The sequence below is a fragment of the Terrapene carolina genome, unplaced genomic scaffold (genome assembly GCF_002925995.2).
Source record: "Terrapene carolina triunguis isolate 2854851 unplaced genomic scaffold, T_m_triunguis-2.0 Scaffold69, whole genome shotgun sequence".
Taxonomy (NCBI): domain Eukaryota; kingdom Metazoa; phylum Chordata; order Testudines; family Emydidae; genus Terrapene; species Terrapene triunguis.
Window position 1 is genome coordinate 67,205,260 of NW_020664420.1, and position 20,937 is coordinate 67,226,196.

The 20,937-nt window shown below is 40.2% G+C and overlaps 1 protein-coding gene across 1 annotated transcript in view; it reads left to right on the plus strand.

The window, feature by feature from the left end:
• Positions 1-211: 211 nt before the first annotated feature.
• Positions 212-20,937, plus strand: part of PRR16 (proline rich 16) — a 158,776-nt gene continuing 138,050 nt past the window's right edge. Inside the window, exon 1 of the mRNA XM_029910886.1 lies at positions 212-673. Coding sequence (XP_029766746.1) covers positions 515-673 — 159 coding nt within the window. The 5' untranslated portion in view covers positions 212-514. The remainder of the gene's footprint in view (positions 674-20,937) is intronic.

The window sequence follows — 20,937 nt, forward strand, 5'->3', positions numbered from 1 at the left end:
TTTGCGTAAAAAAACCCCCCCCCCTTCCCCCCCCCCCCCCCCCCCCCCCCCCCCCTGTCTGGACCAAGCGGTCCTGAAGTGCGTGCTCGGGGATTGTGGGCTTAGGCTCAACCCGTGGCGGGAGGTCGGAGGAGAGCCAGGCAGGCTGCCGGGGTGGGCACAGCGGGGATCGCACGCACGGCTTCCCCCCACCCCGGCTCTCTCCCCTCAGTGAGCGGCATGCCCTGTGCGTGCGCGTGTGCCTACGGGAGGGAGGGAGCCAGGCGCAGGCGCATCGTCCGCCCGTCTGCAGCCCGGGCGCTCTCAGTGCAGATCCCGGGGAGTTGATGGCAGCAGCGCGGTGCAGCCACCCGGCGGAGAGCGGAGCGTGGCGGAGCCCTGAGCCCAAAATGTGCGGGGAGGAAGACAGCGGCTGCAGCAGCTCCGGGAGCCCGAGGGACGGGGCCGGGCACCCGCTGGTTACCCAGCTCTCCTGACCTGCATACCCCCTCCCCACACATCGCTCCCCCAAAGAATGTCAGCCAAGTCCAAGGGGACCCCCGCCTCCTCCTCGCCACCCGAGGGGCCGCCCGCAGCCTCCAAAGCCAAGGTGAAGGAACAGATCAAGATCATCGTGGAGGATTTGGAATTAGTCCTGGGGGATCTGAAAGACGTGGCCAAGGAACTCAAGGAGGTGAGGGGCGCTGCACCGGAGAGGCGTGGGGCCAGCCCCACGTTCCCGATAGGGCGGACAGACTTGCCAACTCTTTGGGAGCCAGAGAGCGCCTCGCGAGCAGCGCACGGGGCTGGGCACAGGCTGGTTACACTTTGTCTTTGCCAAGGGGAAATCAACTAGTGTCTCTGCGCGGGGGGTGCAGAAAGCCAGGCAGCCCCTGTGGTGGCTGGCTCGGCGTGTCCCAGTCAGTTGCTCCCGGTGCTCTCCGGAGTGCGATGGAGACGGGAAGGCGCGGAAAAGGCGCTGTTGTTTTTGTGAATGATGAATTCAAGGGAAATCTCTTTCTGGAGTGGGGTTTGCCACCCAGTAGCGGCTGAGAGGGGGGCTCTTAGGCACTTGCGTCCAGGGGTCTCCATCACCCCCCCCCACCGGTTTTCTTTGTGTTTCGAGGGGTGGAGGGAAGGGGGATTGTGACTCTCCAGCCCTTTAAAGCCAGGGGATCTGTAGGTATTTCCAGACACACACACCCCATCCATCCCTGGGGTTTCAGATTTGCCTTTAGCTACTCTGCGAGGGAGAGGCTTGTGTCCGTCTCTGAGCTGATGTGCCACTTACGCCCTGACTCCCGGCGTGGTGTTGCTGTGCCTGGCTGTTGCGGATGCAATGTTTATGAGATGGGGGAGGACTGTTGAACTTATTACAGCTCCTGCCTTGGGGAAGTGGCCTTCGCTGCACCGGGGTTGTACGGGGCATCTCCATGGGGGGAAAAGGTTCCCTCTTGCTCCAACGTTAACTTTGCAATCGTAACCCTGTATTCATCCCGGAGCTGCCTGACTCTCACTACTCCTGCTGCTGGAAGATGGGGACAGGGAACGGGGGGCTCCCTCGGTTATGAATCTGCTGGAAGCTTTCCCAGTTATTGGGGAAAGGACAAGTCTCTAGCGATCCTGCTAACATGTATAAAGGTCATAGTAGCAAAGTCTGCATTTTTCTTCTCAGACCTGTATCACAATCACGAGATGTACATCAGGCAAAATATCTGTTGATTTTTAGATATCTGGGAATCCATTGTAATGTGTCTCTGGTCAGGGACGCGAGTGTCAGCTCCTGTAGGTTAATCTGCAGACAGAATGTAATTACCGCGGAGATGTTCTTAAGTATCAAAATACTGTAGATAGAATAATGTAACTTGGCTGTCCTTTTTGGAGCTTGCCCCAAATCTTGATTTTGCTACACAACTGGTCGACAGATGGTTGGATTGGATTATGCATTGAAATTCAAGTCCAAAGTTTGTGTGCATTGCATGTAATCCGTTATTTGACATTTGTATTAGGCTGTGTTTTTTGCCCTCAAACATTAGTTTTCTATTTTAACATTATTTTCAACAAGTTTAGTCAACAGTCTTCTGCCTTCAGAGGCAGTCTTTAATTCAGTGATGTGTTAACATTTAGATTATATAAATATATATCCACTAATAACAGATGCAATCTTTATACGAGCATGATTAAACTAATCACAGTCCAAGATTTTTCACTCTTTCTGGAAGATGTCTGTAATTTTCCATTAATGTGCTACCTGTCCTCTATGTTTTGTATTCTTTGAGGATGTTTTAAAAACAGAAACATGTTTCTTGTTCTTATTTGAATAGCAGTTCTTTGGACATTTAAAAATGTTGCTAGAATAAATTGGCTTCTGTTGCTGCACTAGTACATGTTGTTCAGAACTTACCCTGTGTTCTGCCCCATGAATGTAAATCATTCTGTACATATAATCAGACTCCTGGGTTTCCTCTAGTAAGCAAACAAGATCTCTGTAGTTGGAGGTCAAGTGTCATCATTTACTGTGGCATGTTTCATTTAAGCAGATATGTCTGTTCTGGCTGACTGCATCTGTGAGAGAGAATTGGGTTTACCTCTGCCTGATGGGAGTGGGAATGGCTTGTTTGGAACTTCTTTTCCCAGTTAGAAGAGAAACCAAAACTCTAAAATTCCAGTACTGTTGGGCTATAACTTGAAAGCTGTGTGCATGAAAAGGAAGCACTGTTAGAGTGCAAATTTTGAGAAAATGTAAACACCTCTTCTTATAACAATGATGCTTAATCAGTGTTCAGAAGCTATGCTAACACCTGTGAATAATAATTTAAGTATCCTTTTTGTAAAGAGCCATCATTGTACCACAGATAAGTGTTGCATATGAAATTATTTATAATATCCTCTTAAAACATTGTCTTCATTAAAGTTAAATACATCTTGCACTGTAGCTATTTTGAGAAAAGTCTGTGGAAGTTTGCTATGTGACTGCTACATTTATAGTATAGGCTAAATCCACCCAAGAATTCTCAACATATCCTGTAATGTACTTTATTTGAACAGGGAGTAGCTGAAGATATACTAAATTAAGAGTCTGGCTTTGCAGAGCCTCTATATAGATTGTGTATAGATATTGCTGTGCATTTGGAAGGACTTTGAAGCATCGTGCATTAAATAAAACTCCAGGCAGTTTATTATTGTATATTAAATATAGACTATCAGACATAAAATGCTGGTTTTATAGGCAGTGAAATGTTGACTGTGAATTAGTAAACAGTTTTCACTATTTCAAAGCATGATAAATACTAAAACCAAGTACATTTCATTGTGGAACCTGGCAGGGCAGTAAACTGTAAGGCAAATCTTTCCTTTTTCTATTTGCATTCTAAATCAAATACACAATGTTCTTTTGGAAATGTTTTGGCTATCCTCCATCTTTACTGCATATGTTCCACAGTTAGACTCTTTTATATAGTGCCTTTTCTTGTGGTGTTAATGTTCCTCTTCGTACTGTACCAGGATGAATTTCTTTTTCAGGAGTGTGGCAATCTGAGAATTTGCCTTCTATTCTACTCTATTTTTGCTTTTATTTTTATTTTTAAGAAAAAATGCACCATATTGCGATAGGTCAGATCTCTTTTGTACTTTTACGGAAATCTGCAGCTGCCAAATTGACAAATACTGCGTTTGTTTCTGGCTCAAACATATGTTTTTAGGATTGGGATCTTTTATGATATAATTTTTTGAATGGTAGCTGTTAGTTGCATGCATAGTTAATACACTGGTGAGTTGAAAGATTCAGTGCTTCAGAAGTGAACTCTCTCAAAATAATTGGTATGGTGAGTGGATGTGATTACTCCTGTACCCTAGAGTTACATTTGGTTGTGCAGTATTCCACTTAAATTAACTTTCTCCCACCTGTTCTTTGCCCTACGTTTTTCCTACTGGTCACTTCAGTAGCTATGGCCTTGAAGGTCAGAGAAAGAGGAGGACTCCTGTAGCATTCCAAGGTAGCAACAAGTACAATGATAGTAATGCCCAATAGTACTGCTTTCTAAATAGCTCTGCACTTATAGAATAATGGTCCTGTATTTAATCAGAACCAAATAGTCTGCAGCTGATCTCTCTCTCTCTCTCTTTCTCTCTCTCTCTCCTTTTTTTTTTTTTTTAAGAAAAGGTTGGTTTTAAACATAAAAATAGGGCCAAAGCTATCTGATGTGACCTGTTAGCCTTCTGCAACCTCTTCAGATACTTCCAAATGAAATCTTGAGAGACCAACTGCTTGAGACAGCTTTACATGTTTATCTGGGAAAGGAGCACATTTGAGAGAGATACTCCAGTGTATTAAGAAACAGGCAAAACCTTGCTTAACTTAATTTATTTCAGTGAAATCCAGACACACAAGTCTTGAATATATTAAAATTCCTTTCAAAACAGAAGACAAAATTACATCATCTGTTGTAATGGAGTTATTGTGTCTCAGAAGTTAAACTTTATATAATTTACCATGATTTATTGGTAAGTTTAGGCTAAGGCAGCCACAAAAGACTTAGGAGAGTGAAGGAGTGACTGGGAGACTTGTTAGGATGAAATAGTATGAGAGACAAGTTCTGAGTTGCAGCTGATGTATGTCTGGTCCTTCCATGGGTGCAATTTACTCACTAGAAACAGCCATCCTTGTGTTGTTGCTAGAAGAAAAAACTATTATGGATGTGTGTTAATTGCAGCACGTATCTTGTATTGGAAGAACGTGCTGTTTAAACTGAGCTGTATGGCACCTGTTTGTTTAATAATTTTTTTTGGCCCCTTCAGAATATTCACCAACCACCACAAGAGTATGCCCTAATGTAGTTCATTTTAAAACTCGCCCATCCAGAGTACTGGATGTCGGAGTCTTTTTTGAAAGATTTTTAACACTGGTTCTTGTTCTGCAGATGGAATTTACCTATTTACCTGTGAAGCACTTAGATGTTAAGGTGATGGCACTATAAGAAACCATAACACAATATGTGTTACTGAATTTCTGTTCTCTTGTTTAAAAACTGTAAGGAATTATTTCCTTTCTGTTTGGTATTGATGGACATAGAATGCATGTTGTAGCCCAAATTCTGCATTCTCTGTGAGTTCAGTGGGAAAGGAGGGGTTTGTCTTGTATCTGTAATATAGTGTCATTATTATGTGAAAGGCTCCCCCCTCCTGTGTTGATTGCACTAGGGAAATCTCGAATATTGAATCATTTGGTAAATACTTTTATAGAGATGGAAAAACTCATCAACCAGAACAGATTTCTGAAAGTAATTTGTGAAACATTTGCAGAGCTTTTAATTGGTGAATGGATGTGCTTCAGTCTTTTATCAAAAGGAAGAAGCTGTTGTAGCCATTGCCAGTGTTCAGTGCAATCCAAAATGGAGGTGTGTATCTCGCATGAGAAACATAAGCCCTAGTGGCCACGGTTTGAACATGGTGGTTCCTAAGTTTGGAATTTAGAATATTGTTCAGTTGACTGATTCTCATCAGAAATTATGGTTGTAGGACTGAATCAAACTCCCCCCCCCCAATTCCCTGGAAACCTTGGAATATCCTAATTCATGCATCAAAAGAAATCCTGTCTTCCCCAGTTTCACCTCCCCCATTTCTGAGCCCTCCCAAAGAGCTCTGTGTTTTGGGTAACTAAAAAAAGGATAAATAATCCTTTCCGACCCCTTTCCATAATGTTCAATTTCAATGAAGTTATGAGATAGGAAACTCGGGAGTGAACTGAGCAACCGGTAATGTGCTCCAGGCGATGGTAAAGTTAATAGATAAAACAAATGGCCCGATTCGTTACTGAGGTGGCTGCTCTTCTCCTATGATAAGGTCAGTGTGCAGTTCTTGTGGGTGAAATAAGCATGTTTATGTGGAATATTCTGTATTCACCATCTTTAGGATAAATGTGCGCAGACATATCATAGCTCCACTCCCAATAGTCTCAGTTTCTTTGCTCAAGACTATTGTGCACAGCTGGGAAGATACAGTACTTCAGGTCAGAACCTGAAATAACAAGCAATGTGCAGCAGCAGGCTATTTACAGAGACTCCCCCTCTAGGAGATGGAAGCATGATTGTTGTCTCTCTAATCCTATCGTGCATCCAAATCCCTGATGTGTGGGCAGCGACGCCCTCACTGTGTTATGGAATGACATTCCAGCATACAGAGGTCATAGTTCAGGCATGATCAGATGCACATGCTACAATGGGATTTGGAGAGAAGGGTTCCTTAATCCTCAGCCCTCCACCACTGTTAATATATCCTTGGTAGATATGCTCTGAGTGCAGCATGGTAGAGTAGCCCATATGTCCAGGTCTGATTGACAGAGTGGAAGACTGATGTACAGCACTGTGTGTTCCTTAGACTGAAGCCTTCATGTGTGTTGTACTGGTGTGGCCAGGAATAGTGCTTTGTGTAGGCATCAAGGCCAAGATGTCTTGTGACTGGTTGCTTACACATCTGGATTATATGCTCCAGGATTTGCCATTCTTGCCAGGAGTACACTTCTCCCTCAGATTTCCCCATCCCATTTCCTTGATGAGATATGCAGCTGCAATCTTTGCCTTCACTTTTGTAATGAGTGCAGGGTATGATTCACTATATATTTGAAGCACTGCACAGATTCTTCACTTGTGATCTGTTCAGTGATACCAAAAAGGGCCATAAATAGTTAACTGAATCATAGTTTTGTTACTCCTTTCATAGCTAAGAGTATATAAAATATTTATACATTTAAAATGTTACAAAAGTACAAATGTATTAAAGTAAAATTCTTACAGATGTTCAGTAAATAGCTACGAAGCTCATATGTGGTCCTGAACCTCTGATGCTTAGTTTAGGATTATCAGGGACACATTAAATGCTGATGTGATGTTGGGTGAGATTTCTTTGCATCTGACTGGAATCAAGTTGCCATAAGCTAGCAACTCCTTTTATTCTTGTACAATATACAGTTAATAGAAAGAACCAATGTATGCATACAACACTATTTATTAACATCATATGGCTTGACAGAAGGAAGAATGCTGTCAAATTTATGTTAGCTAAATTTTGTTTTCAGCTACATTCATTCTGCTTGTGAAACACTAAGTTACTTGAAAGTACAATATATTGTACAACCATGAACTAAATAGAACATATATAAATTTAGTTTTCAAATAAAAATAGTACCACTGTTAGAATAAGTATTAAAATGTATGCTTGTATGAACTTCATGCAATCTAGATGCTTCTGACAGAGATCAGAAAACAAACTGTAGTATAGCAAAAGCATGAATCTGTTCTTGAAAGTTTTGCCATTGACTTCAGTGGGAGAAAGATTGGGTTCTAAACTCAGATACATTTTTAAGATTTCAGAAAGTTATGGCTGTTTAGTATGTGTGTGTGTGTGTATATGAATATTTATAGATGCATAGATTATAAGGTGAGAAGAGACCATTATGATCAAATCAGATCTCCTGTGTAACACAGGCCATAGGACTTCCTTGAACTAATTCCTATATGAACTAGAGCCTATCTTTAAAAATATATGTATATATCTTGATTTAAAAATTTCCAGTGATGGAGAATCCCCCAAGAAACCTTGGTAAGTTGATTCAGTGGCTAGTTGCTCTCATTCTTAAAAAAAATTCTAGTGTTAATTTGTCTAGGTTCAACTTCCAATGGTTGTGGATCTTGTCATACCTTTGTCTGCTAGACAGAAGAGCCCTCTGTTATCAAATTTCTGTTTCCCCATGGATGTACTTTTAGACTGTGAACAAGTCAGTCCTTAACCTTTTTTTCATGAGCTAAAGAAATCGAGCTCCTGGAGTCTATCAGTGTAAGGCGTATTTTCCAATCCTTCAATCATTCTTCAATTTATCAACATCATTCTTAAATTGTGGACATCCGAACTGGACGTAATATTCCAATAGTATATGCACCAGTGCCAAATACCGAGATAATATAACTTCCCTCCTCCTACTCAAGATTCCTCTGTTTATACATTCAAGGTTCGCATTAACCCTTTTGGCCACAGCATTGCACTGGGACCTCATATGCAGTTGATTATCTACCATGACCTTGAAGTCCTTTTCAGAGCACTGCTTTCCAGGATACAGTTCCCCATTCTGTAAGTATGGCCTACGTGCTTTGGTCCTAGATGCATACGTTTACACTTAAACCATATGCATTTTAATATGGCTGCTTGTTCCCAGTTTACCAAGCAATCTAGATCACTCTGAATCAGTGACCTGTCCCTCTTCGTTATTTACAATTTATAATCATTTTGTTATACCAATAGAATAAAAACCAGCAGGATCTTATTAAGAGGGATAAGGCAAAGATGCCACGTTTATTGTAAATATAATGATAAAGCAAAAGATAAAAGTAAACAACGTTGTATCACTACTTATTCCTTATACACACACACACACACATATATATATATATAGATAGACAGATAGATTCATTCACACAATCATTCATTCAAGTTCTGTATAGGTGTTATAGTTACCAGCCTAGAAGTTGCTCATGCCAAGTTACTGGCCAGGTAGCTTGGTCATGAGGATGGAGCCGAGTCTTGTGTCAGATGCATCTGATGCTCCTGGAGGCTGGCAGAGAGACTCAAAGTCATCAGTCTTTAGAGTCCATTTTTATAGGAATTAATTCCTATGTTAGTCTATGGGAGCTGTTTCATTCTGCTGTTGCTGACTCAATCAGCAGATGGCACACATTCCTGTCCAAAGTGGCACATTCCTGGTGGCTCCACATTGTCCAAAGTTTGTGTTTCTCATCCTTCCAGGTGATGGGGTGGATCCCAGTTTACCCTCCGGGGGTTTTCTGGTCATCCACTTGACACATTCTTCGGCCGATGGATTCTTTCTTTCTAGGCTGGCACCTCCCTAACCATCCATGTATATTAAGCATTCATCAGCATATGTTCCATACCTTAACCATATTTTAATTTACTGTCTCCACCACTTTCGGGGTGTGTGCTAATTCATTTGAGACTCCTGGCCCTTTAATCACAGAGGGTGGGGGGTCTGTCCTAGGAGCCGTTGAATGAAGTGAAAGTCACTTAACAGCTTACAGTGTTTGTTTACATTGTATCAATTACTTCAAGAACAAAGTCAGTTAACTTGTTTGTAAGTTTTACATAGTAGTAAAGTATCTTTCACAGGATAGATATAATCAATGGTTTCTACAGACAATAGCTTACAAATTTTAACAGAAGACCCAAGAGATTTTTGTACTTGGTGAAACTGTTGGATTTTAAAGTATGGGGGACAAATTATGAGGGGGTTACTGTCACTTGGGGGAATCACTGTTAGTACCTTCTTTAATATCCCTACAATTTGACTTGTGTGTGTATATACACACACATACTTCACTTGGTATTGCACAATATTTTGATTAAGAAACTGGGGCAATACAAAATCTGTGTGGGTGGGTGGGCGGGCTGAGGACTGTCCTTGATGTTGTCTCAGAAGTTTTTGCCAGTCTCCTCAGCTTTGGGCACAACTATCTTAATGGAAGAAGGTTTCATAAGCCTATCAAAAACTCAGTGAACACCAATTTTGTTAAACATAATTTTGTTAAACACAATGACAAAATGCACTATGTAAAATCTAACACTCCTGTTCTTTCTCATTCAGTTATTATAATGAAAGTTAAAAATTAATTAAGGGGTTTCAAAGCATGTAACTTGAATTGAGAGATTTTCATTAAATTAAAATTAAATTAAAAGCAAAACGAATCTTGAAAACCCTTTGTTTAGAACCCCCCCAACCTCTCTTTGCACCTTTGTAAACCAAATGCAGTAACACTGAGGCAATTCAATAGAACCAGAGAGTGAAACTGACTTTAAAAAGGTGAAACTAACCAGACTAGTTTCCCTCTCTCAGCAAAATGAAGTGCAGAAAGCTAATAAGCATAAATGGTGAAACGTAAACACTTTTTTTAGTTATGAATATTGTCTAATCTAGGTATTATACATACTCTTCACAATGGTATCAGAATTGTGTTACATTTCATAAGTAAAGTAACATGCACCTGTTGAAGCTTCCTTTTTTCACACATGCGTAGAGATTATTAAAAATGATGATCATTGTTATTGTGTGGGAAAGCTGGGTTGAAGATCTGGGTTTTGCATATTGTCCTGGCTCATGATTGTTGTTAACTCTCTTGTAGAACAGTGTTCCAGAAGCTGTGGACTAGCCACAGAGATGTCTGTCTCTTCTACTCTCTTTAGTCCCACTTTTGATAGATCCAGTGGAAAACAGCTAATGTGGTTGGGCTTAATCTTTCAGGGAGAAAAAGACCCTGAGATAGCCTGGGCCCCACTTGTTGAAGGTGGTGTAGATTAAGACCAAGACTTAAATTTTAGTGTAGTATTTGATGGATTGCTAGTGTACGAAGCACCAGAGTGATGTGCTTGTGACACCCTGTTTTGGTTAGTCAGTGGGCTGCCATATCATGCACCAGCTGGAGCATTTTCAGTGCCTGTGGTATCATTTCCAGCTTCAGTGCATTGTAATTATTGAGACTGGAGTTGCATGAGTGATTGTGGCCAAGTCCTCATCTGACAAGATGGAGCATAATTTCCTGGCCTCGCATAGTTGGAAGGTATATTTTACAGATGCTGCTTGGGTAGCCATAGCCATATGTAGCTATTACAGTTTAAATTGTCATATAAATATGTATTTCTTTACAAATATAACATTAATCTCATAGTACCCTGTAATCTAATTTTCTCATTATACAGACATTCATGGGAACCTTTTGCTATTTCACCTTTTTTATAATGTTTGGAACTGTCAATTCCTGCAATGAAAAAGATGATTAAATTAAATGCTTTTTATTCTAGAAGTTTGCAGATTTCTTGGAAATAACTCAGACTTGCAAATATTGGGTGAAGTTGTGGTTTGCTGTGCAAAGCCTGATTTATGATGATCCCCTTAGTACAGGGGGAAAAATAGAAGTGGTATAGGGAGGAAGCACTCTTTTTGTGCTAATCCTGAGGAAAGGTGCACGTTGCCTGTATAGCTAAGCCATTGCTACATTAGCTCATAGGCTCTGTGGTGAAAGGCTGCAGCCTATGCCCCCTTCCCACGTGGCTTGTGACCAGTCTCTTGTTTGGTTATAAGTCATTGACTCTCTAGGTATCCATGCATGCCACTCACAGTGTCCTCTCCTATCATGCTGTCATTGTGAGAGCTATTGAAGAGCTTGCTTTAAGAATGAAGGGGGCCGAAAAATGTCTGCTCAGTCCCTTCCCACAGCCCCCGAAACAGTAGCAATTCTGCTGCACTTTATGTCCATTGCAGAGGGGGCTTGAGTCCATTGGTGTTTCATTTTTGGTTTAATATTATTAAACTAAAATGAACTGGAATAGTTAGTAGCAATCTCCTTCAGACAGAAAGAGTATTGTCAGTCCTCTCTTCTCCATAGATAATAGAATGTTCATATGTATTTAAAGGTTAACACACTCATCCATTGTTTCTCGCAACATGTGCCACAGTGCATAATGGAGTTTGACAGCACTGAAGGTTGAATCATTTCCAGAACTCATTGCAGATTAAGTTTGCTCAGTAATCAGAAGAATGCTTGTAATTTTAAAACATGGTTTTTATTGAAGCCTTTCTTGGGAACTTCTGCATTAGGTCAATCTTGAATCACATTTGGTTTTTCTTTCTTCTCCCTCATGCGGTATACTAAGAAAGGAATTATGCCCTTTTCCCTGATGCATATTGAAAGCTAAGGGCCAGATTAAGTTACCCTTAATTCATGTTGAGTTGCACTTTATATGACAAGTTATCCTCTGAAGTTAGCGGAGTAAGGTACTACTCAGTGGGTGTAAAGGGTATCTGAATCTGTCCCTATATTTATTACTGGGAACCAGCAATCCAAAGTTTGTGGGTCATGAACTGAATTATAGAAGGTTTGACCAAATGCCTAGAAGATTATATTTATATTTTCTAAACTATGATCATTCAGTAGATTATAAAATTTTAGCTGTCATTGCCAATACCATTGCACTACAATAGAAAGTTCATGTAATGTTCCTCCAAAGGGAATTAAAGTAAAAAATAAATATGAAAACATTAGCAAATGAACAACATGGGGGCCTGATTCTCAGTTCCTTTATACTATCTCTATCAAAGTGCAACTCCACTATCTTCATTTATGTAAAGGGATGGAGAATTAGGTCCAGCGTCTTTTCTAACTCCAATATTAAGCAAAACAAAAATGATTGAGTCTTTTTTGCATACTGTAATTTTTGAAGTGCTTGCTTCCATTGTATGCTTCCTTTCATATATTTTGTTGAAACTTAAGACGAGAACTAAATGGCTTTTAAAAAATAGTTCCCATGACTGTTTAGAGAACATTAAATAAGCACACCGAGTATTTCTAATGAGAAAGTAATAGGCTAGCTAAAATAAATTGAAGATATACTAATTATTGAAAACAAAATTGGCACAAGTACTTTTGTTATTAAATCAAATCTATTACATATTCAGCAATAATGGTATATTATGAACATTAGCATTCCCAATAAACATTTATCTTACCAAAACAAGCTTCAAAATTTTGGCATTAAAATCACAATAATAAACGGTTCCTAATTTCAAACCCAATAGTACATAGTGGATTTGAAAATGAGATTTCCTGTCCCTAATACAGTACATTACACGCACTTCTCTTTAGCACTAGTATGTGCTTTTCCCCCTCCAAATTAAATTGTCCTGACAAACACAATGAGATGCAATTACTCAAATGAACTTTGTGAACTGTCCTGATTAGTTTTGTCCCTCACATTCCAACCTCTGCAGAACTCCCCTGAACACAGAGAGATAAAAGCCTTAACTTTGAGTTACTTAGTTTTTGTTGATTCGTATTAACACTCCCAATTCTGAAAACAGCTTTTCTTTTCTCTCTGCATTCTTTTCTCTCCATTCCCGCCTCTCCCCAAGTTCACTCCAGTATTCCTGTTTAATCTGGTCTACAGTACCAATGGTTTTCAAAGCTTTTTTTTTGGTTAGTTCATAATTTGATACGTACATATTTTAAAGCATTAGTCTCTGTACTCTTAAAATCTGAATAAAAAATTCAATGCACAGATAGTATTTGTGCTGAGGTATTTCTATGAAGTTAACCTTAGTAATGTGATGTCTCCTTCTCTTTCCCAATTTAGTAGTAACAGACTGGCATGGTGGCAGAGTATGGAGTTGTGTGTGTGTGTGTGTGTGTGTGTGTGTGTGTGTGTGTGTGATCATTACAAAATGAAAGCTTTTTCTTTTAGAGTTCATAAGGGGTTAAACTAATATTATTTTCCAGGCTTTCCAATTCAGCATCCAAAAATATTATTTAAAATTCACTCCATTCTTGATCCAAAGACTGTGATGCTGATGCCTTTAATAAATGGTGGTTGTTAGCTTCCAACTAAATGCTTTTCTTTTCTGTGGGCACTGTTGGTGATGTGATCATACAGTCTGCAAGAAATGTGTATTAGAAATGTGGTAGATGAACTCTCCTGGTACTGCTGTATGTGTGATCTGAGGCAGGATGCTAGGCATAGAGGGTAGTTTCTCACTGCCAAAATTTAATCTCTTTTGCTTTCTGAGGACATTTTCACTGTGATATCCCCAGCAAGCCAGACTGCCTAAACAGGTCCATACCTGTGCTTTGCTTTCTCTCCAAAGGCTTTCACTTGTGTATTGTCTGCAGTTATAAGTTACCACACAGCTCTTTGTAAGCAAGCACATTTATTCTTATAATAGCCTTACAGAGAACTATATTAAAACAATAAAAGAACCTAAACATGTGCTAAATAGTTTACTAGAGGTCACTCCCATCTCCAACCTACATTCTGGTAGGTTTCAGTCCTTCAAAACCCACAGCTGGGTTTCCCCATGGTTATAAGTTCATTTCCATCTTAGATCCAGAACCAGAAAGAAGGCTGGGCAGATCCGTTGTTTCTCTGGCTCGGGCCATTGATCTTGGCCTTCTGTAACAGGTAATCAGCAGAGAATAAACCTCTCTGTATGTAGGCACCTTTGGGCTTTGAAGAGATGGTGTGGGCACGTGGTACAATTGATGCATCTACAGTTCACATGATTTTAACTGTGGCAGCTTGAATTGACAGCATGGATTAGATTTCCCTCAGTGGAGGTAAAAATTAATGGGGATGGGTGATGGCCCTCCTCACGTTGCCCCTTCCAGAAATGTTTGGAGTTGGGGTAGGGGCCCTTTCCTGAGAATTTGACACCAACCCAACTTAACCAGACAACTTTGCATAGACACCTGGATACTCGTACAAGGCCTGGTGGTTGCCTTATGCAGTGGCTCTGAATAGGGATGTGGCCTTGCTATCAGGCCAGTGCATTGCTGTAGATCAGATTCTATGTAGTAGTGCCAGATGGGTAAATTATACAACAAGCAGTGATAATGTAAGTTACTGCGAATCATAGAATCAGAGTCTTGCAATGGAGAAGGCTTCTTAGGTATTGATAAAATTCATCTGGAATACCGTATGAAGTGTTGATCGCTGCCACCTGGCCATGGGCGGGATTTTATTGTATTGGGAGGAAGGTTTTTATAGGACACCAAAACCAAACCAATACAACTTACTTGTTCAGTTCTCTTGAAATGGGAGTTAGTGATGACCAGAGGCAGATCACTGCACCAGAATGAAAAAACTGGTTTGTATTAGCCTAATCTACTCTTTTTACATATTTTATTGTTGAAAAGCATTTTTTTTGTTTGAAACCTGTTTTAAAGAGATTTTTTACTTTAAAAATGAGAGCAGAGAACTAGGTGTAAAGAATGAAGTCATGCAAATGTTAATAAAAGTATTGAATATACCATAGCAAAGGCGATCCAGGAACTGAGTTTAAGAGACACACAGACTTGTCTCTGAGACTGAGTTGAGGGATATGATGAAATGAGATCAACCAAAATAATTAAAAAAAAAAAAAAGGGGGGTGGGGCAGAAATGATGTCTTGGATGACCTTTGCTTATTTGTAAATTGCATGGGCCAGATCTTTAGCTGATATAAAGTGACATAATGATATTACAACTGTGTCAGTTTACAGCAGTGGAGGAGCTAGCCCTGTGTTCTTAAACAATACTAGCCATTTTGGTCACTTCATTCACATGAAATTGGTTGCTTGTAGTAAATCCATGGCCTGCCTTGATCTTCACACCAAAAATTGACCATCAGTGCCTAGTTTTGAATCTATTAGGCACTGAAAACAGTCTAATACAGTTGCCCTTTCTGTATATTAGGCTCTTACAGACAATGTTTAGTGTACAGGAGTTCTGGTATTCCGCCTTTGTTTACCACGCTTTATAACACTAACATTATCGAGCACTTAGGAATGGTGGTCTGACAGTGATGGAAGATCAAAATAAAAGTAAGAAACCCAATTGCATTTGGAATTTAGGGTAGCTACTGTATGGCATTTCATATCAAGCAACTCTTTCTCCTAATTCTCTTATCTCTACTGAATAAGTGAATCATATCTGAATACCTATTACAGAATTACGAGTATTGTAGGTAGCATTTGTTGACAATGAAAAACCTGTCTGTAGCATACAGAATGAAGGCTATGAATTATTATCATTTATTTATTTCTGTGATGACTTGGCTAGCATCTTGAATAACAAATGCACTACTAGTTTCTTAAGGTTACTAAAAGAGTTTTGTTGTCCCCCGCCCCTCCAAACTACTTCTAGCAACGTACCTGATGTACAAGGATATTTTCTCCATGATTTGATAGTCTGTCACAGAGCTGCATCTAGGTTAAGAATATAAATTTCTGAGCTTCAACATTTAACAGACATCAGTCAACGAGGGACATAAAAAAAAAAATGCTAGAAGCCAAAACTGATTAGAAAACCCCACACTATCATTTCTAAGCAAGTTTCTTTTATGACATCTTCAGGAAAAATGAAGACAGCCTTGACTGATCTTTTATATTTTAAAGATCAAATACAGTTAATAATACGTTTATTATGAAGAGGAAGTGGGATCAGTACTTTGGCAGATGAATTACTCAGTCCAGAACCTACCACTGGCTTCTCAGATAGTTACACTACTGACAATTGCGTGCCATTATGCCTATTGGATTTTGAAGGGGATAAGTAAGGACACATAAGGGATTTGAAATCCTATTGATACTATATTTTCTGAAATCAAGTACTTGTTTAGAGACAAACTCAATTTGTACAGGGAAAAAAATACATTTCCTGAATTCTTCTTTTCTCTTTTAAGCTTAATTTCATTTATTAAGAAGAATGAAGCACCATTGTTATCAGTGTGAATTATGAATATGAAATGCTGTTCTTCTATGCATGGTTTCTTATTAATAAGTAACTAAGTTGTCTGCTACATACATGGTAATATACTACAATTAAATCTTAATCAACTGGTAATAATTACTACATTATATGGTAATTAAATGTCCATTTTGGGTAGTTTACTTAAATTGTTACCTTGTTTCTTGTACAGTGATTGTAGTCTTGCAACACTACAGTGACATTTTTCTTTAAAGAGCTTTGTTTTAGACCAGAAAAACAAGCCATGATAATCAGAAGGCAAAAGAGTATATATATTATTGCCCCTTCTTTTGAAACTGAGCAGTAGCAGATGTCTGGGCCTTGCAGGTCAGCTTCCCATTGTAGGAGAAATCAGTCCTCTGGAGTCTGGGTATATTCTTGGTATTAGTTGATTTATTTACCTCTGTATACCAGTGCTTGAACAAAGGTGGTTGCAAACAACATGCAGGGCAATCTCTTCTCCCAGGAATCTCAGCCCAGCTGCAATGCCCAGTTTCTTGGGAACAGCTCTGAGCTTTGTATGCTTGTTTCGAGAGGTTGACAGAGAATACTTGACCGTGAAGGATGAGGATAAGGGTGAGTGGGGGTGAGATTGTCTTTGCTTTGGATTGGAATAAAGTTTTCCATGCCTCATGAGTGCCCCACCCCCACCCCCTTGGTTGCAAGCCACTAACTGAGAAACACTGGCCGAGTGACAACACTCTGGTTAAAAATCCAAGGATCCTTTCCGACAGAGGCCTTCTCAGAAAGTGCCCACCCTTCTCTTTTTCTATGGCCCTCTGCTTTGTAGGAGGTCTAGTAAATTTTTCAAGCCCCGGGATATGTTATTTTAATGAACACAATTAAAAATGAGAGTGATGATAGCTGAAGATGCTCACAAAAGATCATTTAAACTGCAATCTGAGTAAAGGAATAACATTACGCGTTTGTTTCTGCATGCTCTAATACCACTACTATGTAAATGAAGTAAAAGAATGTTTTTGAGGAGTTCTGGAGTTTTCTACTATAGCACTGCCATCCTTGTCAATGGAATTCTGACCTGGCTACATGCACCAGACCATACTGAGTAACTCTTTGCAAGAGTAGGTTTTTTTTTTTTTTCCTAATTTGATTTTCATTGTATTTCACAGGCAAATGTAATCTTTTATTGGCAAGGCTCGTAGCACCACTTATTAAAATTGCCTCACACTTCCCATTTGAAGAGTCTGTGTTCAGTTGTTCTTAACTTTGCCAAACTTTAACTTTCTAGGCTAAAATTTGCCATGCTGTTTCTTTTGGCCAAATTATAACCCTTGGAAAAATTGTGGTTTGCACATGCTCAGTAGAAACTTTTTAGATTTTTAGTAGCTAAACTCCCCAAAGATTCCTTCTGCATTGAGCATGCTCCAGCCCAGAGCTGAGCAGGAATCTCCCTGCACTTGTGTCTTTGGGTTGCTGCCGGCTCTGCTGAGTCTGGGTCCAGGTACTGGGGCTGAGAGCAGGGAGGCTTTTTGTCCTGTGCTGTTGATGAGACCAAGGCCCAGGCAGCATGGAGGAGGAACCTGCCTGATTTTAATGCAGTGAGGACAAAATCTGGACCTGGAGTAAGCCGGGGGTGGGTGCAGAAACTTGGACTGGAGGTTGGCAGGAGGGATACTGGGACTGGCTGGGTAAAGGGCCTGAGAGCTGTAGGAGAGAGATTGGGGCAATCTGGGCAAAGAGACTGAGAACCACGGTGGAGACTGGGACCCAGTAGGTAAGGGTGTGACTGGCATTGTATGAGGAGCTGTGGGAGACTGGGACTGGCTGTGCAAGGAAACCGGGACTGGGAGCCAGTAGGGTGGGGAGAAGGAGGTGTGGGGGGAGAGGGAGACAGATTTGACGAGGAACTGGGGCAAAACTAGGACTAGCTGGACAAAGATTGGGACAAGGATCTGTGTGTGTGTGACTGAGATTTGACAAGAAGCCTGGGGAACAAGATTGAAATTGAGAGCTAGTGGGACTGGGGAAACCATGCCTGGGGGTGGCAACAGAAGGCCAGGTTTGGGGGCAGATACAGATTGGATGAGGAGTTGGGAGTCAGAGAATTGGGACTGGCTGGGCACGTAGAACAGGGACAAGAAGCTTGGGGGTTGGTGGGGAGAACTGAGGAATGGCTGGACAAGGGGACTGGGATGAGAACCTGAGGAGTGAAGGCTGGGGCTTGCAAGGTGAGAAGAATGGGACTGGGATGAGAAGCCAGGGGTGGGATGGGGACAGGAAAGAAGGAGTTAAGTTTGCAGGGATTGGGCAGAAGAGTATGTGCCCACTAGAGCATACTCCTCTCCAGAGCCTTGAATGGAAGCCAAGATCCTGAGTCTGATCATTCCTTTGTTTTCAGCAAATACCTATGAAATATACTGGGAAAGTGTCCCATTCCTTGCAATTCTACATAGTGGTAGATTATCATCCTTTGGTGTCAGTTACACAATTAAATGCTCAAGTGGTGGAAGTCTCTGTGGTCCATCTAAAGGTTTGCACCCTGCTGATGACCCATATAAGTGTCACTATGATGGAATTTGGTTTGTTTCAGTTTCTTTTTTAAAAGCTTAGGAAGTGACACACAAAGTACATTAAAAGAATATTATTAAGATTGCAAAGTCGTATACTCAAAAGTTAAGAAATGCCAGAATGAAAGTTGCCTGTGCAACCTTAATTTGACTCCCTTGTGTATATGTGCTATGATACTGTCTTTACATGATCACATACGATTTTTTCCACAGGACTCCTGCCCCATTGAATGCACAGAATGGACATGCTCTAAGGATGAATCAAGGCTGTGTATAGTGAAGCAGACTGTTGTCAGTAGGACCCCTGTTTCATTTGTTGCAGAAGTTGGAAGGTGTATAGTGCCGGGAACAGGGGATTGCAGGAAGAGAAAGGATGATCTTGTGGTTAAGACAATTAAATGCTACCCTGGAGAACTGGATTCTATCTCTCCCTCTGCCAAAGAGTTCATATGTAATGATGGACAAGTCATTTAAATCAGAGTTTTCACAGGTGCTCACTATTTGTGTATTCCTCATGTTCTCGCTCCCCAATTTGAGACCCTGGGTTCTGATTTGCAGAAGTGCTGAAGTCCATGGGAACTGTGCTTTGAATATATTAAGTCCTGTAGAAGTATACGTTTTCTGAAAAATCAGGCCTAGGTAGCTCATGTTGGACACCCAATATTAGTGGATACTTTTGGCCTTAATCTTTTTGTGCCTCAATTCCCTGGTGTAAAATTGGGGATAATACCCTCTCACCTCACAGGAGTGTTGTGAAAATAAATTCAGTAATATTTGTGAAGCACTCAGATACTGTAGTGAAAAGTGCTATTGGAAAGCCCATGAGGAAATTAATCATTCTTTCTTTAAAGCAGGGTTTGAATAGCATGCAGTAAAGAAGGCCTGCAGACACATATTGAACAATGAGGATAAAACAAAATATTAAATTGCTGCTCATAAAGTGAGCGCCATTTGATGCTGTGCACTGAATGAGGCGGCAGTTCTATGGAAACAATAGTATGTGGTCATGTAACTTAAGACTATCATAACACATGCACAGAAGGGGAGTAAATTAAGGTTGCACAAGCTACCTTGATTCTGGCTTTTCCGAATTTTTGAGTGATTGACTTTGCAACCTTAGCAAGTGTTATTTTAATGTCATTTTGGTACGTGTAATATTGAATATAGTCCAACAAAGGTGAAACAGTTCTGCTAGGACACAAAGAAAATGGATGAAATGAGGCAGATACAATTTAGCACACAATCATTACCTGACTTCTTTGTTTCTTCATAGAAAAGGAAAAATGTGAACTGAAAACAATTAACAGTTGATTCACTATTTCACGTATCACAACAATCAGTTTTAGCTAAGATAAAAATAAATACCGTTCCTAGATGTAAAAGGGAAAGATGCTACCAGTTCTGTGATTGTAGTTTATTTGGAGATTTGAACCTCAGGTTTCAGTGTTCTCCTTGATTGCTAGTCCCCATACTGCAGTGCATTGCGCACGTTCAATGCCCTGTCCTCGTTTGGGGCCACACACAGTAGGTGTCCACCCAATCATAATACACTGCAGGATCTGGATCTTATCAGTACATAATAAATATTTTCAGTAATGATACTTTAAAGGAGTTTAAACCTTAATTTAAAAATATCTGGATTAAATTATGTTTCTATGACAAGGTATTGAAATGAGAGACATCTCCTCTGACCTAGAAACCTTTAAAAAATCAGTTGGTGTAAACATTGGGTTTTTAATATTTTTATCTTATTTTGTTACTTTGCCAAGGAAGGATAGAAGTTCTTTTCATTAAAATTTAGTGATGCTTTTTAATCAAGGTGCACTGTCTGCTGAAATGTTCGCTTTTGATCATGACTCACATTTAAAGATACTGCAACCACTAAAGAGCAACATTTATTCCCCAGTTCTTGCTGATCCTGGTCATGCTGTACGTATTGCATACAAAAAGTGTTTCTTTCAAAAGAATCAGTGTTTGCCCTTTTATGCTGAATGCATACAACACAAACTGTGATTTGTGGACATGGTGGGGGTAGTGGCTAGGGTTGAGTCTCATCTCTGGTTGGTTATTTTCTTTTCCGGTTTTATCTTTTGTATTG